We start from the raw sequence: 19,118 nt of genomic DNA on the forward strand, positions 1-19,118 counted from the left end.
AAAAAGTAAATCAGCTTCTATAACACCATTTTTAAAGAAAATTTCTAAAAATCCTTCTCAAAATACTTTAAGCAGGACTGGGAATTGTATTGTATTCATATTTATGCTGGCACATATCTACTGAATTAATAAATTTATGAGCAGATTAATAAAGAATTTTGAAGTCTTTCAGAAATGACTTCAAGTCACTTTAAGGACCACTTAAAAATGACTGGGGAAAAGAAGGAAAAAAATGATTCATAGGAGAAGGATAGTGCTTCAACTACACAATGATAAATATTCTTCATTTTCCACTAGAACAATGCTTCTACTTGCTAACAAATAAAGCAGTCCTCTTTTTAAAAAGAGATATGGTTGAAACCAAAAAAACTGAAAACTGAAAACTTGGTTACAAGTCAAACTCCTCTCAGGCCGTAGAGCAGGGTTAGCCCAGGAATAAACACTCTACAAGCCCCATCTCTCTTCAAACTCACTTTTTTTAACCACTGTTGCTAAGAAGATGTAATCACTCAGTTCGGCACTACCACTAAGTTATTTAATTAACTTCCAAATGTTAAATTTAGGCAAATGTGTAACTGACTTAAAAAATAAAATCATCTTGATAAAATGCAGATTGTTAAGAAAGTGATGAGAGGTTGTATATGCAGAAAGACCAGGACACATAAGCGTAACCGAACACAGGGGAGCTGAAAGAGTCAACACTGAGCTGCCAGGCCACTGTTGCGGTGTGTCTTTACTCAACCTAAAACCAGTTACGCCGCACGCTGTCCACTCCCTCATCTCTTCGGTCCACAGAAACTTAGGAACAAAGAGAGGCCACCCCACACTTGCTGTTGACTGCTTCGGGGGAAAGCGAGCTCTGGCCTCCCCCTACAGCCACCCTGCAGCCCCAGCGTCTGCTGGAAGCAGTGCGTGAAGTCAGAGCATGGAGTCGAGTTTTCTCTTTGGCGTAGCCCAGGAAACCCAGAATATCCGATATGACTTTTCCCCGGCTGCGTAAATGGAAAGCAAACAAACAAAAAACTTGCTGTCACACTCCAGAATCACACTGGCTCTTCAACGTACACAATAATTAGAAGTTATTTCACATGCCGCAGAGTGTGACAATAAAAGTTGGATGCATGAAAACATTAATTCAGGTTAGTCACAGGACAGTTTGGTTTTTGGTTCTGGACGTTTCATTGCCTCAAAATTCTCTAGCAGTAGGGGCCGGCCCTGTGGTGTAGCGGTTAAGTGCACGCACTCCGCTGCTGGCTGCCTGGGTTGAGATCCCGGGCGCACACCGATGCACCACTTGTCAGGCCATGCGGTGGTGGTGTCCCACATAAAGTGGAGAAAGATGGGCACAGACGTTAGCTCAGGGCCAGTCTTCTTCAGCAAAAAGAGGAGGACTGGCATGGATATTAGCTCAGGGCTGATCTTCCTCACACACACACACACAGGCAATAAATAAATAAATATTAAAAAAAAAATTCTCTAGTAGCACTTTTCTTATTCTCATATTTATACATATACTACACAAAAGAAATTTTTCTGGCAAGTGCCACACAACTAAAACCTGAAATATAAGTCTTGTTTAAATTCTGAATATAAACTAATTTATATCAGAGTTGCCTAGTTAACACTAAAACTCTAAAAAGAAAAAAACTTAAGATGATAATGGCTGATTTACTAAATTACACTTCTATATAATGAAAAATCTAGATTGAAGGGAAATTATTTCATTTTCAAAATTAGCCTTTAGTAAGAAAATATAGTGGGCCGGCCCCGTGGTTTAGCGGTTAAGAGCGTGCGCTCCGCTACCGGCGGCCCGGGTTCGGATCCCAGGCGTGCACTGACGCACCGCTTCTCCGGCCATGCTGAGGCCGCGTCCCACATACAGCAACTAGAAGGATGTGCAGCTGTGACATACAACTATCTACTGCGGCTTTGGGGAGGGGGGGGAAGGAGGAGGATTGGCAATGGATGTTAGCTCAGAGCCGGTCTTCCTCAGCAAAAAGAGGAGGATTAGCATGGATGTTAGCTCAGGGCTGATCTTCCGCACAAAAAAAAAAAAAGAAAGAAAAGAAAAAGCTAATGAAAAGTCTTAACCAACCAGAATGACTGAAATATACAGTTGAGAAAAGTTTCTTTTAATTTTTTACTATGGAAAATTTCAACTATATAAGAAGGTCGAGAGAAGAGCACAAGGAATCCCATGAACCCATCACCCAGATGCAACAATTATGAACTCATCGCCAGTCTTGCTTTCTCTATATTCCCACCCAACACTATCCCCCAACAACGTATTATTTGAAGTAAATCCTAGACTTCATACCAGTTTATTCATAAATATTTCAGGATATATCTTTAAAAATAAGAGCTCTTTTAAAAAAAAATCAACCACAATTCCATATCATACTTCAAAAAAAATTTGTTGAACATGCTCAAGGGGTTTAAAATTTTCCAACTATGCAGTAAGAAATGAATATAAACTTGATACATACTTTCATTAGCTCCTAACAATTGTTGTTGAAGGCCTTCAAATGTGTCACTTCCTGCTATCTCCTGGGCTGGTGAGCCATTATTCTGGGCAGAAGATTGATAAGGTTTATATGTCATTTTATATGGTTCCAAAGGTTGACAACTGGGACCTTGTGATGTACCAAATTGCTATTATAAGATGATAAATGAAATTGACAATTAGGCTTTGGCCTTTTCTTCAAAAATTATCTAAATTAGATACCTTAATTTTGTTACAGAACTTGATTGTGGTACAATTACAAATTTTATACATACATCTTTGCTAAAAATAGCACTTGTTATTTAACACTGTTCATTGAAAGTCTGCAATATAGCACACATCTTAATTGTACTTTTGAGCATTATGGGGCCAATTCCATAAATAACACTCAAGAATTCCAATAAGATTGTATACAAATATTTAAGAACAATTTCGATGATGCCAATATCTTGGGAACATAAAAATGTACATATTCAATAACAAGAACATGTGATACAATGTCTCATATGTAATAAATATACAATAACTTTCGTGGAATGAAGAACATTTTATAGAGATAGAAGTAAGAGAAAATGACAACCTTAAAGAGACCAAAAAATCATCCTGTCATTGAATGACACAGAACAGCTATTGGCAAAATGAGGCATTCATTGTTATGGAGAAAGTCTAAGAAACAGCTAACCGTATCCTAAGATCTTACCTCATTCAACTCTCCCAGGATTAAAAAAAAAAAGTGTTTCTTTCCTTAACATTCATCCTGTCTACTGCTATATCATCACAAAACAGATATCAGCTTTGAAGTGTTTGACCTAAAAATTGTTATAAGGTTGGTGAGCGAAAAAATCAAGGGAACAGGTGACATATAAATAGATTTACTGCTTTTAAAACTATATCAAGATACCCTATATGTAGCTTCTCAACGAAACATAGTGAAGTGATAGAAGCCAGAAGCAGCAGTAAATGAGGATGGTTCTTCTTTGAGACTTAACTTTGAATGTTTAATTAACTAGTTCCCTAAAGGCTTTATTTTAAAATTTTGACTTAAGATCATGATTTCATTAGACTATAAACAGAAAATAGCATGACTAGTTTAGCATAAGCCTGAATAAATGCACTCTCAGAAATTTTTGTACTTAAAACAAATCTTACCATTGCACTTACATACATTTCTTAAAAACACACGTACAAGCAAATACATGAGCACACATACAGAAATTCTTGAAAGTCAATTTCTGACAATACCTGAAAATGATTCCTTTGAGGATCTGAAATTTTAATTACATTGGTTGGTTGGCTATTAAATTCCTGCTTCTGACCATTGGCATATGGCCTGAAGTTTTCAGGAAGGTGATATAAATCAGCCTGTTCATATTTACTTGGAGGACTATAACCACTTCCGCCTTCATCTCCACCTTCTTCGAGACGGTACCCAGGATGCTGGCGTTCAGTTTCACTTTGATTCTCTTCCCAGCCATTGCCACTCTTCTCTCCAGTATATAAATCTTGAATCTTATAGTCCTATTAGATAACGAGAGTAAAACAAAAGCACTAAGATCTGTTCCCACCCTCATCAAAGTCATTATCACATCGGATACTTAGACTTACACTTTGAGATTTAGGCAGCACTTGATGCTCATTCCAGTTCATCTCCGATTGCTCAGAACGATGTGGTCTTGAGAAAAATCAATACTTTAGATTTAGAGCCTATCATTTATTTGGACATAGATATTACAAAGAACCCCAAGATTTTAACATGCTTTCCCTCCAACCTTCATCTAAAAGTTTAAGAATTGGTCTACAATTTTATAATCATATACATTATTATTACCTGCAGAAAATCAAAAGAAAGAGATTTACAGAATTGTAATATACAAATGAAAGCGATTTCAGGTCCTTACTCTCCCTCCATGCCATTCTCGCTGAAGTCCGAGTAGTGGAGCTCGGGGGAGGACAGGTCATCGTCCAGCATATCATGAGGAAGGTCTGTGAGTAACTGCTGCAACTGAGACAGGAGAGTCAGCATCAATATCACATTGACTTAAACACAAGATGCCAGACCAAAGCTGCCTTGGAACAGGTGATTTTGACTGCAGACGTCAAAGAAGTTCCTAATTCCTCCATTCAATAAATGTCTTAAATTCCACACAAATTATGTTCATCATTTCACTTGGGGGAAGGGGAATACATAATAGCAGGACTTATATTAGAAAGCTTTGTTTTTTTCTACAAAGGTCTTAGATTTAAATCCACATACATTACAAAAGAATTTAAAAACTTTTTTATGGGAAGACAGCAAGTCATAATAATGGTACAATCACTGTAAGTATTGTGTTATCACAGGGTGGACTTGAGTCTCAGAATCCTCTTCTACCAGTAATCAGACCTTGGGGACTTGACAATCAGATATCCTCCAGGGAATCTGAGTGGCCAGATGAGCTTTGCCCAGGTGGTGAGAATAGCAGCAGCAGCAGGTGGCCTAGAAGCCCTTAAAAGCTCTAATAACATGATGGAAACCTCTTGGGGAGTGACTAATTAGTAGACAGCCATCTAATTTCAATGATGAAAAGATATACAACACTTAGCTCTTGTAAAACAGTTGGGTAAAAGGAGGGCTGTAAGATTCAGTTTTCTACAGAGAGCACTCGCAAAAGCATAACTCTAAAACTGACAGAAAAGCATCTGACTTCACTCTCCATTTTTTTTTCTAGAAAAATCACCTCTTTAGCATTCTGCCTATAAAAACTAGATAGACGGAATAAATTCATTCAAGTTTCAAGATAAACTGTGGTAAAGAATGAATTGTCTAATTTGTTGAATTTCAATATCTCTCTGTAAATGTCTTTCTTCAAATCCCAATATGATGTCTTAAAATTTGAACAATCAGAAGATTCAAATATTATGTTACTAAATTGTAGGGGGACTGCCTATAAGGACCTCTCTTTAAAATTAAGCACCAGTTAAATTAACAAGTTGACTGAGTCCCTCCACAGTATAAAAATCAATCCCATAAAATTATGCAGTGAGTGAATTCTAAAGATATTAAATTCTCCGTAAAACTCTGGAGGAAAAAAAGGAGATGTTCCTTGGTCTATGGCAGGTTTTTTCCCCCCAATTTTTCTGTCATTAGAATAAAAGAAATGAAATATACCTATAAAACATATCTGAGTAATATATTAATAATCAAAAAACTTTTTAAACAAAATACATATGGTAAAAGTTAAATAAAAATATTCTAAGAAAGGTCTGAAAGGAATGCCCCAATTTTTAACTGAGCTTTGGTGAAGTCAAATTTGGGAACTTCCTTGCTCCCACATATATTTCTAATATTCACTGGATTATTTAAAAACAAAAAAAGTTTTCTCAATCCATTTGGTTCTTTAAAAATGAAACAAGAGAAAAATATTCTATTCCAATGAAAAGTTATCTTCATCTCAAAATTTATTTGATACTAATATTAACAACCAAGACCCTGATTTATTGGCCACCTGCTCATACAGGGTAATTGAAAAATCATTTTCAGAATTAGCAATATCAGAGTTGACCCAAAGATATAAAAAATAAGAAACAACACTAAAAACAAAACAGAACACATCGACATATTAGTAAATGTATACCTGTACGCCTCAAGTGCAAGGTAGCAAAGTGATTTTACAAACACAAAATTCACTAAGAAAAAAACATTTATGAGGTCTTTTAAAAGTAGTCCAACCTGTTTTATCTATAATTATGCATCACTGCTTTAAGGAAAAAGACTACCCCCACACATTATATGGGAACAAATAACAACAAAATAAGTCTTTTATACCTACATCAAGTAAGGAGTCCTGTACAGAAAGAATATTTTCTTCTAAACCTTCAGTGAGGTTCAAGTACATGGCCTTATAATTCAGGGGAACCTTGACAGGGACACCTGAACAGTACATTTCTCCCCCTCACAAAGACAGAAAAAGCTACACAATAATTAAGCAGTTCTTGTAGCTTTCTTTGTGATACCACAAAATCAACAAAATCAGCATTACAGAGGAAATTAATTTGAGCATTAGCAATATGTTCATCAAAATGCTTCTGGATGCATAGGTAAACTTACCAACTAGCAAAATTATCCCTAGAGTATTTAGTGTCTTATAAAATATTTGCTAACATTTATAAATCATTTCATTCACCTTCAAAAAATTTCTCCATCAAGTTCGTTGGCATAGCTAGGCCAGATTTCTTTACTTTCAGGGCAGAGAGAAGCTAAATGAGATGGGTTCTCCTAATAAGGCCATTCAGCAACAAAATCCCACCCCCAATGCTTCCTTTTCCCAGAATCAAAGTGTGCCCTCCCCATATACACTGCCAACTAGACTTTGCTTTTGGTCATTAGAACATTGTGCCATACTGAATTATCATATCAACTTATGCATGTTACCAAATAGAGAATTTTAGAAACTATAAATTTTCCTCGCTAAAGATGGACCCAACTATCAAATACAAACTCAAGGGCAAAGATAACAATCCTCATAAATGACAAGATTTAATTCCACTTCTTACTTGTCAGATTCATCAGACTGCTTTTTGGTGGCAAATGCAATCTTCTCAGTGTGATATTATTGTGTATCAACTGATTTAATGATTAAAGAGATACTTTCCCTAGAAAAAAGATAATTTGCCATTGCTAAGGCTTTTACTGAAATGCATTCTAAACCATTCTTTAAACTCCTCTCCTTTTACTAAGTCACATGTTTCTTCCCTAAAATGAAAGGAAAAAATGAGGGTATTTTACTCAAAGAACTTCAGCAAGAAAACACTTTACAATAACCTGTGAAGAACATCCAAAAAAACCTATGTTTAGGAGGAATGTGAAACAGAGAACACGCAAAGCTTTTGTTAGGATTTTCAACTTAAATTAACTAAACAGACTGTCTTCAGAGACTATAATCCTCGATACTCATGAAAGCAAAAATTGTCAGATTACAAACAGTACAATACATCTTCTCCCAAGAGAAAAGCAGCAAATGGAGTAGCTGACATTCATACGCCTTTTCAACAGGTTACCTCATAAGTACGCTGAAAAGATTCTGATATTTTAAAATATGAATTATTAAATAATGCTTTCATGGATACACACTAAGCAGACTCTTCATTTTAACCGAACAGCAAAGTTAAAAACATCCTTGAAAAGGCTCAATATGGAATTGATAAAGGGCCAAATAACTTGGCAGCTAGGGTTTTAGTTTATGAATTATACTATGTGCAGAATTAAAAAAAATTCATTCCATTAGTTAAACTAAATTTTATAATGTTAGTGGGGAAGACTTTGTCCAGGTTGCCACATATCTGAAAAAGAAATACGGCAACATTTTTTGGACAAATATCGGCTGCCTACGGATGACACATAATAGACCCTGAGGCCTGGAAGTAACACTTGAGCGCCTCCAAGTCAAACTTCTCCTTCTAAAGGTGAGCAAACCAGGGCCGGAGATGGTAAGGAGCATACCCAGGAAAAGTAAGAGTTACAGTCTCCGAGGCGGCACCAGAACCCGAATCTCTCCATTCCCACTCCTATCTTCTACATGACATTTAGTCAGTCCCTGGAGGACATTTATTTCTACCTGGTTATATACAATCAAGCTTCAGTCTGCCAGAGTTCGATGTTTTTGTTCCCATTGTGACAGTCCTTGAAAGATACCTGTATATTATGGGAAACATTCAAAGGCACAATCTAGATAAAGTATAAGAAATTGCTAAAGAAAAACATCATAAAAAATGTAATATGAATACTCAACCATTTGTTTCTTTGATTTTCTTGGGTGATGACAAGAAAATTCCGCTAAATAAGTCAAATAATATAAAATGTAAACAAATACTAGCTTTACAACTCCCTCTAGTGGGGACAAAATATCAAAAAGTTTCCATAATTACAACAAACAAGGCAGTTAAAAGGTGGAAGAAAGGCTATGCAAAGGAAACATTACCTCTAAAATACAAGATTCCAAGCTCTATTGCGCTGTATTATTCTATTAGAGAAGTGCCAACATAAACCCAGGAGGGCCTCAAATCAGTATCGCCAGGTGCAAGTTTCTGTTCTGCCATCTGCTACTTAAACCACCTACGTTTCTATTCAAGGTGGTTTTCCAGGTTTCAAATATATCATAACTAAATGAACCATCATTAGCAAGTATCATCTTGACAGCACAGATTACTAAGTCCTTCTGCCCCCAAACCACCAGCTCCAAAATACATAAATACATACAAAATTTTACTATCTAGAACCAAGCAATAATCACAGAGCTACTTCTGGTGACACTGCAGAAAGTACATGTATACTCCAGCAAACTATGAGATCCCAAATGACCATCTACCTTAAGCTGTGGCTTTACCAATAACTTTGAAGCTTATAACAAGCATTCCTATCAACACCTATATCTCTGTAATATCCGACGAGGAAATCACAAAGTATAGCGAATTTAGGTGAAAAATATTTGGCAAAATCACATTGTTACCTTATGAACGAGTTCATAAAAGAACTTTTGAATTCCTCTTCCTTGGGCCAGCTTTACAAGTAAAAGTTTGCCTAGAATACTTTGGATGAGGTCTACTTAGTGGCAAGAAGGACAAATACATCAGTTTTCAAATGGTACAGCAAGAAAGTAATGTGCTCCAATAAGTTGTGAAGAATATGAGTGATATGAATATTAATTGACAGGATACCATATCTCCATGGTATCATCACTCTCATCCACTTGCACCCTAATCTGTTCTGTTTACTGTGTAGGAGATGGAGTTTCAGGGAAAACACTGGGTGAGACTGTGGGTTATGTCTGCTATGCCTTGGCCCACAGTCGCCAAACATTTACCAAAATACCATTTAGAATTGTAGCAATTTAGAAGTTATTATAGTGCCTTACTTTTCTGCAAAATTCTTGGAGGTTTTTTCAAAATATGGGTCTATTCATGGTGGTCTGTGGCTTGAGATTCCACTGGTCTAAAAGTCTTCTGAATATTGAATCACTTTACTAAATCCTTGCCTTTTCTGAAGATTAAATGTACTTTCTCCATTTGCTCTACAATGCAAACAATGGAGGGAATATAAATGGAAAAGGCCAGATCATAACTGTAGAGCTGCTATTTAGAATGGCATGGAGGTTGGAACCTGACAATGGCTTATTCACTGACTTATGGGCAAGTGTGGACAAAACCCCAACTGACCCCAAAGCACCAAGATTATACTAATTTTGGTAAAGCATGTTGTATTAGCAACTGGTTATTCATACCAGAAGGTCAAAATCAGGATTATTCTGCCATTTACAGAGAGAGGATCTCATAGACCTGTAGCAGGGTAGACCACGAGTCAGATGTGGCCTGCTTGGCCAGCCCTACAGCACATCCCTGGGATACAGGCATTCCTCCGACGTAAGTGAACTGAATACAAAGTGATTCACTAAGTAGAGAAAGCACTATGCATTAGCCCACTGCTAACACTTATAACCCAGCCGGCAATCCCAAAGCTACCAACCAGGCAGGCAGGAAAAGACCGCTCTTTTCTTTAACCTCTCTCTCAAGGCTGTGAACTGTTCTGCTATCATAGGGTCAGGGAGACTAAGGAGGTTGGAAAGGCTTCTGGATATGCAAACAAACTTAGCTTTGATCAGCCCATTTATCATTTTAACTTGCAGTGACAAAATATACATGCGGCTGAATTTTTACGAATAATTCTGAATTTTGTTGCTGAAAATCTGAAACTCTCTAGCCTCTGATCTCACTTGTTCCTTTGCAGCAATTAAAAAAAAAGGTAGAAATACTTTTTATTAACATGAACCATAATCATGTGAGAATCAAGTTAGCTATATATTCTTTTCTTCCACTCTGCTAGAAACACTCTTAGATACTTCACCTCTTAAGAGCTCCTTTTCCTCTGTAAATTCCCTACCCCAGCACATAATCTATCAAAAAATGATCCCAATAGCTATTTCCTATATTATCTAGAATTAATTGCCTCCTTAACTAACACCCCATTTAAAACTTTCACCACACAATACACCTGACAGTAAGTTTGCTCTATTACCCTACCCATCTCTCTAACATCTTCTCCAATGAAAAATCACCTGTCAGATTATTTTTTCTTCTTCTTTAAAGTCTACTATGGTAATTACTTAAACTGATTCTTTCAAGAATCCCAGTAGCTAAATTCCAGTGAACTATCCAAAGCCATCGGCGTCATGAAAACTTCATGCTGTGAGTTCACAAAGTAACAGAAAATCCTCATCCCCCTCCTTGCCACAACAATTGCTGTGAAGGACTCCGTCAAAATCCAGAAACCCTGGTCAGGGTCACAAACTCCAGTGCCCTCAACGACCTGGCAGAGAGTTTACAAGAGCAATGAAGCTGGGGGTCCAAGTACATACAGAAGCCCACGTCTGTGTGAGAGGTGGGGACCGCGGCCTGCTGGGAAGGGGGAGCCACCGCTCAGCTCCAGCCCGCCTGCTGCCATGCACAGACACAGGCCACGTGTGGCCAGGACTTAGGACATTTCAAGACAAGCCAGAAACTCTGGATTGTTACAAGAATCAATCTTTAAATATAGATTCAATTTTTTAAAAACACTGTGCAACCAAACAATACGTGTCTATGAATAAAATCCACCAAGCTGCCAGTTTTCTGTCTCTACCCTCACTCCACTGCCAGCCGCATGGGCAACTGACCCTATTCCTTGCTTCCTGTTAACACTAATGGTCCACAGTAACAATTAAAAAGGATTATCTTACATATTAAAAAATGGGTCATATCAAGCATAGCCTCAGTACAAAATAAGCTTGTTATCATAGCCAATCAAGAAATTTGACTCAAACTTAAAACAATCATAAGTAAATTGACTTCCACCAACTGCTACTATTCCTATTGCCACCATTTACTGAACAGTTACTATATGCCAAGAATTCTGTTACACACTTTATATATATAAAATATGATCTCCTCCTCTTACTCTTTTTCTTCTTCAGTAAGAAACATTCAGAAAGATCTTTCAAAAATATGATCAGATATCACTTTCCTGCTTAAAATCCTCCACTGGCTTCCCATTGCTCCTAGAATAAAACACAAACATCTTACCACGACATACCATGATCCAGCCTCAGGGCTCCTCTTCACCCTATCTCCACCGCTCACCCCTTGCTCACACAATCCCAGCACCACGGCCTTCTGGTTATCCCGCAGACACACAGGGTCTCTCCCTGACTCCTGGGCTTTACACTCATTGGTGTCTTGGCCTAGAATATTCCTCCTCAGGCTTCTGCACAGCTGCTCCTTCTCACGAGTCAAGTCTTAGCTCAAGCATTTCCTCCTCCAAGAGATCTTCCCTCACCAGTTCCCTACAGTTGCTTTAGTATCACCCTATTTTGTTCCCTTATCATTTATCAGTACTAAATTATCACTCACTCAAATTACTTCATTCGTTTACTTGTTTATTGTCTGCCTCCACTAGGATATAAGCTACCCGAAGAAAAGAACCTTGCTGGACTTGTTCCAGGCAATGTTCCAAGCAACTGGAAACTAGACCTCTGCCTCCAAAGCCAACCACTACCTTCTCAATGAAAAGATCTTAAAGAATCTAACCATTCACCTGATGCCATCATTCACAGCCGTATTTTATTCTTGTCTCAAAAAAGGAAGCATTCCACTCATCCATCTTTTACAAGCACAAATGCTGATCAGGTTTTAGGGACTTAAAAAAAAAGAATTATACCGGGCCGGCCCTGTGGCTTAGCGGTTAAGTGCGTGCACTCCGCTGCTGGTGGCCTGGGTTCGGATCCCGGGCGTGCACCGACGCACCACTTCTCTGGCCATGCTGAGGCCGTGTCCCACATACAGCAACTAGAAGGATGTGCAGCTATGATGTACAACTATCTACTGGGGCTTTGGGGGGATAAATAAAATTATAAAAGGAAAAAGAGTAGAAAACATGTTTTAAAAAAAAAAGAATTATAAATTCCTTCAAAATGACAAAAGATGATACAATTTTGATCAGGAAATAAAATTAAGTTTGGGTTTAGAGTCTTTTTTCTGAGTAACTTACCTCTTTCTCCCTTTCATAATCTTCTTTGTCATATTCTTCATCTTCGTTTTGTGTCTGCAGTGCCACACTGCCAAAGTCTAATGACATGGTCCTCCTGTGGGAAAAGAAAGATGTTTGGTTTCTAAATATCCCATAAAAGCTCCCCAGACCAAACTACACAAGAGGTATCATACACAGAAACACAACAGCAGCTGGGGAGAAGATATATGTAACTTATGTATGACAGATGGCTAGTATTCCAAATATAAAGAGAGTTCTTACAAATTAATTATGATTCACAGAAAATAGCTATATGACAGCAATTCACAGAAAAGGAAAAATGCAAACAGCTAATAAACCTATGACTAGACCTTCCTAGCAGTCTGGAAAGTGTAACTTACTTAGATTTTTGTCCACACAAAAAAAGATAATAATAATAAACTAGAAATGTACCAAAACATAAAAATTTTAAGAATAACTCAAATTTTCTAATTTATTATTAAATATGGCACAGGCAGTATTCTCCACAATTTGCTTCATCCTTTGAATATCACAAATCCAAATGTCATGTTTTATAAAAAGAGAGCCACTGAAGCCTGAGTTAATGATCGCTACCCAAAAACCATTTACAATCTGATAAACTCCATATAACACCCAACAAAAATATAAGTGTTAAATGTCCTGCTCTTAAGCTTGATAAAATCAGGGTCTAGCAAAAACTACTCAGGAAATACAGAAGTGAAGGCTGTGAAGCTGTACCACCGTGGAGCTCCAATTCCAAAAGCAACAGCAAGAGTTCCCTGGAGAATGGTAACTGCTGTGGCAGAAGCAGCAGCAGGAGATGGGTTTTCAAGTACTTACGGTCAAAAGCCTGCTGGTGATTTGAGTTATACTTAGGGATCCTGACACTACACAGAAACTACCCAGAATTTCAAAGCTTTGAACAATCCCAACAAAAAACAGGCAGGCGTCATCAATTACCCAGCCTAATACTGCCCTCCATTCAGTCCGCTCTGGTGCATGCCAATGAAATGCCCTTTGATGTGAGCCTGAGCCACAACTCATTCACTACACTTTTCAGGCTCTAAAACGTCATTAAATTGGAAGTGAAATAAGAAGCATAGACCCAGCAATCCAAACACGTTTTACCCTAAAGAACTTAGCTCCCTCCTGTTAACAGCTGAGAACTAGGATCCCAAACTTTTATGTAAGCCAACAGCTCTGTAGCAAAAGATATTCCACTTCATCAGATCCAGAGGGCCCTTGACTGTACGACACAGTTCTGCTTGTACCGCTAAGAAAAAGATGTGGCCAATTAAATTATGTGGCTGACATCATTAATTTTAAAATGCAGGCTGACTTTGTAGACGTTAAATGTGAACAGAAAATGTGCACTTTAGAATAGATGAAATATGGTATTACCGATTAACATACATATGACTTTCAATGCTGAAAATCCCCATATGCCGAGTTGTTGTTTGTTTTTCAAGGACTGGGTTATGTTTCTTGGCCAAACTCTAATTTGCAGTCCACCTTCTGTATCCCTCCCTCTCTGGCGCCTATGCTCGGCCCATCCCTTTCAACTTTATCAACTCAAATGCCTCACATCAATGTGGAGCCTTCCAGCCCCCGCCTCTTAGACCAGACCTGCTCCTTCCTATTCCCGTGCCAGGGCTAAAAGGAGGAAGGGACGTGTGCGCTCTTTCACTGAGAGGGAAAATACATAAGCCTCGGGATTCTAAACCTTGTTTCCACCCAACAGCTACAAGAACCCTCTTGTATAACAGCTTAAGATGGAGATCCGAATATGGTCAAGAGCCTACAATACATCTGAAATGGTGAGGGAAAAACATTCACACATGATCATGTCTCTGGGGTTTTTTTTCACTACCACAAGTGAACATCAAGTCTACAGAATCTATAAATAATGGAAACACTCGCCATTTAAATCCTGGTTCCTTAAAAGAAATGAGATTAAGGTAGACCTTAAAGACATCCCTGAATTCGCCAGGCAGAAATAATCTTTCCTGTTTCTGATTCTTATAGTATTCTCTACTTCTTCCTGCATTTTATAGGTAAAGCCAAAATATGGAATTTGGGTTAATTTCTTCTTTATTAGATAAAAGAAGAGAGGGGTTTTTTCCTCCAATCCTTCACTAACCTGCCATCAATTCCTGTTGAATATGGAAAAAGAACATTAAGATTTACAAGAGCCTATTGCTAAATACAGCTATTTTAAATAAAGAGCTACTTTTTCTCAGATAAAGAATAATGAATTCTACAAGGTATTTTCATTTTTAAGTGAAGAGAATGTAAAAGACTGAACTGTATCTTTTCTTGAATGGCATTTTAAATCCAAACTATGTCATTAAAGAAGAAATCTGAAAATATCTGAAAAGACCAAAATTTCTCTCCACCGAGGAAGAAAAGGTACAAATAAGTTTTCCTTCTGAGAAATGCAAACTACCAGAGACCTTAAGAAACTACTTTATGCATAAAGGGAAATTTGATAACTTACTGTGGTCAGGGCCGGGGCGGGGGTTGGGGGGGGTGTTGGGGAAGAGTAAAAAGGTAATTAGTATTTTAACTAAAATTTAAAATAAAAGCTAATGCTTTTCTTCAACTTATTAATCACTACTAATTACCACCACTATCAGAGACTTTACTCTAATATTCAGAACAATACAAGAGAGTGCTCTAGAAAAAAAATGAGGCAGTTAACCCAGAAGCCATAAAGGAAAACCTTGACAGAAATTTAACTACAAAAAAATAAAATTTGTATTTGGCAAAAGACATCATTAATAAATCAAATATTATGTATGGAAAAATACATCACTAACAAAGTCAAAAGATAAAATAGTAATGATAAATAACAACAAAAATATTTGCAAAACACATGACAAAGTCCCAATACACAATTCTCACAAAGAAATGAAAAAGACAAACAACCCAATTTAAAATGGGCAACTAACATGACAATTGATTTAAAAAAAGGAACGTAAATGCTCAATTAACTTGAAAAGATGCTTAAGCTCATGAAGAATTCAAAGTGTCATTTAAACAATGAAATATGATTTTCAACCACTAAATTGAAAAAAAAAAACACTTGGTAACACCTAGTGGTGGTTATTTTGTAAGAAACAGACATCCTCATGAATTATTGGTGAAAGTATGAACTACGAAAACCATCTTGAAAACTATCAATATTAATATGCATATTGAAAAAGAACATTTGCCCTAGTAAAAGTGCTTCTGAATAAATTTGGCAATACTATGCCACTAATAAAGATAATGAAATATTTCTATATTTATTGACTGATCATTAAAAAATCAAGATGCAGGGGCCAGCCCGGTGGCGCAAGCGGTTAAGTGCGCGCGCTCCGCTGCGGCGGCCCGGGGTTCGCTGGTTCGGATCCCGGGCGCGCACCGACGCACTGCTTGGTAAGCCATGCTGTGGCGGCGTCCCATATAAAGTGGAGGAAGATGGGCACCGATGTTAGCCCAGGGCCGTCTTCCTCAGCAAAAAAAAAAGGAGGATTGGCGGATGTTAGCTCAGGGCTGATCTCCTCACAAAAAAAAAAAAAAAAAAATCAAGATGCAGAATAAGTGTACGGTATGCTTTTTTTTTTAATAGCAAGCTGGTTAATACTTTCTTCCTAGGTAGACAACCATTTCTGAACCTATTAACAAGACTATGTTCTCCTCAGTTACACTCAGATTGGAAGGGCTCAGTCTCTGTACTCATTTTGTTGTCCCTCGTTATGTTTTCTCTGCCCTCCTTGCAATGCGAAGACCAATGGGTTTTTAGTTGGTCAAAACATTAAAAAGCAAAAGTAGCATTGTTTTTGCCTCATCTATTAGCCTAAAAGCACCCTGAAGGCAGAATTAAAATGTATCTCCCCCATCCTTTACACATGGTAGGCACACAACAAATACCTGCTGAATGAATATGATACATTCATGTTGCCTTATTCAGATTTATTATTTCAATAAAATTCTACTGAACACCTGTGTCCCGGGTTGTATCCCGGGTTGTATCCTAAATGTATCTAAGACATGGTACCAGCCATCAGGATCTTCCAGTCCCTTATAAGGAAACAATCATATAAATTAATAGTTACAATGACACAGTCTAATAAATTCTGTAATAGAAGAAAGTACAGAGCACAAATAACTTTGCCTAAGAAGAAAGGAAGGCTAAGAGAAGTTTCACAGAAAGAAAAGACTTTAGATTACAAACAGATCCTAAAGGACACAGTACAGCTGTAAGTGGGTTAAGAATGAGGGCTCTCATTCAGACCACCTGGCCTCAATTCTGGTTCTTCTATTTATCAGCAGTGCAATCTTGAGTAAACTGTTTCCATCTCTTCGCTAATAAAATGAGGGTAAAAGTAGTACCTATCTCAAAGATGGGTTATGAGGATTCACAAAATAATGCACAAAACGTGCTTAGCACTATGTACCAATCAATACATTTTAGTTTTGTTATTATTATGACATTATTGGTGAACAGGAGTCTACCAGCTACAAAAGAAGTTAAAGGAACAAAGAGCATCCAGTGTATCTGAGAAAAGGTGAATGCGCAGCCTACGGGAAACCTTACTTCAAATAATGCAACCTCTTCTGGCATGAAAATGCCCCCTCCTTCAAGATGCCCTACCAATCCTGCTCCCCCATGGAATTAGTCACTCTTTTGCACTTTCAGACTATATTTCTTCTACTTTTCTTATGGCTTCAATTTCAGCCTCTGTTATTTAGTTGAGTGCATTCAATATCCAGGGAGTGCATATAAACTGTCACACATTGTTAAGGATATGGCAAAATTCAGCTTAAATCAGACTCAAGTTCATGACTGTAAGATAGAAAAGGTTAAAGGCCACAAAGGGGGGTTATAAGTGCCCTAGGAGTTAGGAAATTCTACTTACTTGCTTACATGCTCGCTTCCCTTCTAGAATGGAAATAGCCAGAGCACACTAGTCTATTTTAGACTTGCAATACCAGGTTTATGAGGCCTTTTCATTCATTCAACAATTATTTATCAAGCACTGTTCAAGATTACAAAGTTTAACAGGACTTGGTGGAGGGAAAGAAAATAGACATATAAACAAATGATGACAGTAACCTGTGATCAGTGCTCAAGACGGCAACTTAGGTCGATTCAGAGCGCCCAGAGGATGCAGCGAGTAGGCACCCACAGGCTGAAAGAATGAATAAATCAATGGCCTTACCGAGGAACGGCGTCTGGCGTCAACTACGGCACAACAAAGAGGTACCGCGAGACCGAAGCTGCACGGAACCCGGGATGCCTGGGGCTGCTGGCTTTGGCTGCCAGCGTCACAGGCACTCGGTCAACACACGTGTACAGAGCACCCACTGTGAGCCAGACGCGGCGCCAGGGTGACCAAGCCGGGGTCACCAGGGTTGGGTCTCAGGGCTACCCCAGCAGCCTGGAGGAAGCGAGGAGGTCTTCCCAGACGTCGCTTCTACGTAGGATCTTGGGGTCTCGATGACACTTCAAAGTCCGAGGCTGAGCCTCGCAACCCGCGGGCAGTCCACCACCGCGGGATTTGGGGAGGGGGCGGGTCAGATCTCCGTAAGACCTCAGCCAGAATCCCGAGGACCCTGCACCTCCTCCAACCCCAGCCTCAAGCCCAGCCGCGAAGCAAAACTCACCGGAGGCCACGGATGCTGTCACCGCGGGGAAACCCTAGCCCCGGCCGAAGACCAACCTGTAGCAAACCCCCTTACCCTGGCTTTAATCCGCTAGCTCCTTCCTAGTCACAACCGAACCCACGGAGCCCTGAGGCCTTTGAGGAGCAGCCGCTTCCTTCAATCGCCGGCTAGAAGCTGGCCCGGTGGGCGGGGCCATGCTGGCTCGGGGCGGGGCGTGGAGGCGGAAGTCTCCGCCTTTCTCAAGTTTGGTTGAGAAGTCCTCCTGCAGTTGCAAATGTACGGTTGTTTGAAAGCGGGCGCCAGAGGTGGCGGGAAGCTCCTTCTGTGCTCCCATTGGTGGATTCGTGAGCCAATTACGAAAAGGAGTCACTCTGGGGAGGGCGGGATTATCGGTTGCCTGGAGACGCCCAAGCGCCTGGCCTCCTGCCTTAGGCGAGGATGAACCTGTCTTGCTTGAACAGCCTTGCCCCTTTCCTCACCGCCCGACGCGGGCGACTGGTGCGGTGACTCGTGCCCCCCGCGCTTTCCACTCCTAATCCCCGTTTTCGGCTGCGGCACACAGAATCCCTGTTTCCCCACTGAACTCTTACCTTGCAGGTTTTTGCCTTTGTCCTGATTCTCTCAAGTGCCTGCTTCCCCATCACTCAAACAGCCTTAGATGTTCTTTTACTTTGTCTTCTTGCTTACTAGGTCCCAACTTGTTTGAACTTGTGTTTCTTTAATTACTGATGAGGTGGCACATTTTCTCACGTGTTTATCCACTACTTGAATTTCCTCCAGTGTGATTGTTCTTGTCACTTAGGTCTCTGTTAACCTGTCCTTTAAGACAGCCCTGCCCAGTCTGCAGTAAGCCCATTACTGTAGCTACCTTTCATGGTTAAAGGGCTCCAGTGAGTATGAAGGAGTTGG

General features: G+C 39.1%; 1 protein-coding gene across 5 annotated transcripts in view; it reads right to left on the reverse strand.

The window, feature by feature from the left end:
• The window catches only part of CEP152 (centrosomal protein 152), an 86,023-nt gene extending 67,716 nt beyond the window's left edge, over positions 1–18,307 (reverse strand). For 2 of the 5 annotated variants that reach the window (XM_058541529.1, XM_058541526.1), the window contains exons 1-6: positions 18,210–18,307; positions 12,558–12,651; positions 4,402–4,505; positions 4,109–4,175; positions 3,746–4,021; positions 2,487–2,652 (exon numbers count right to left, since the gene is read on the reverse strand). In XM_058541529.1, the coding sequence (XP_058397512.1) occupies positions 2,487–2,652; positions 3,746–4,021; positions 4,109–4,175; positions 4,402–4,505; positions 12,558–12,644 (700 nt within the window). In that variant the 5' untranslated portion in view covers positions 12,645–12,651; positions 18,210–18,307. The other 3 variants (XM_058541531.1, XM_058541530.1, XM_058541527.1) reach the window with 2 other exon arrangements.
• Between the last annotated feature and the right edge of the window lie 811 nt (positions 18,308–19,118).

Source organism: Diceros bicornis, chromosome 5 (genome assembly GCF_020826845.1).
Source record: "Diceros bicornis minor isolate mBicDic1 chromosome 5, mDicBic1.mat.cur, whole genome shotgun sequence".
NCBI lineage: Eukaryota > Metazoa > Chordata > Mammalia > Perissodactyla > Rhinocerotidae > Diceros > Diceros bicornis.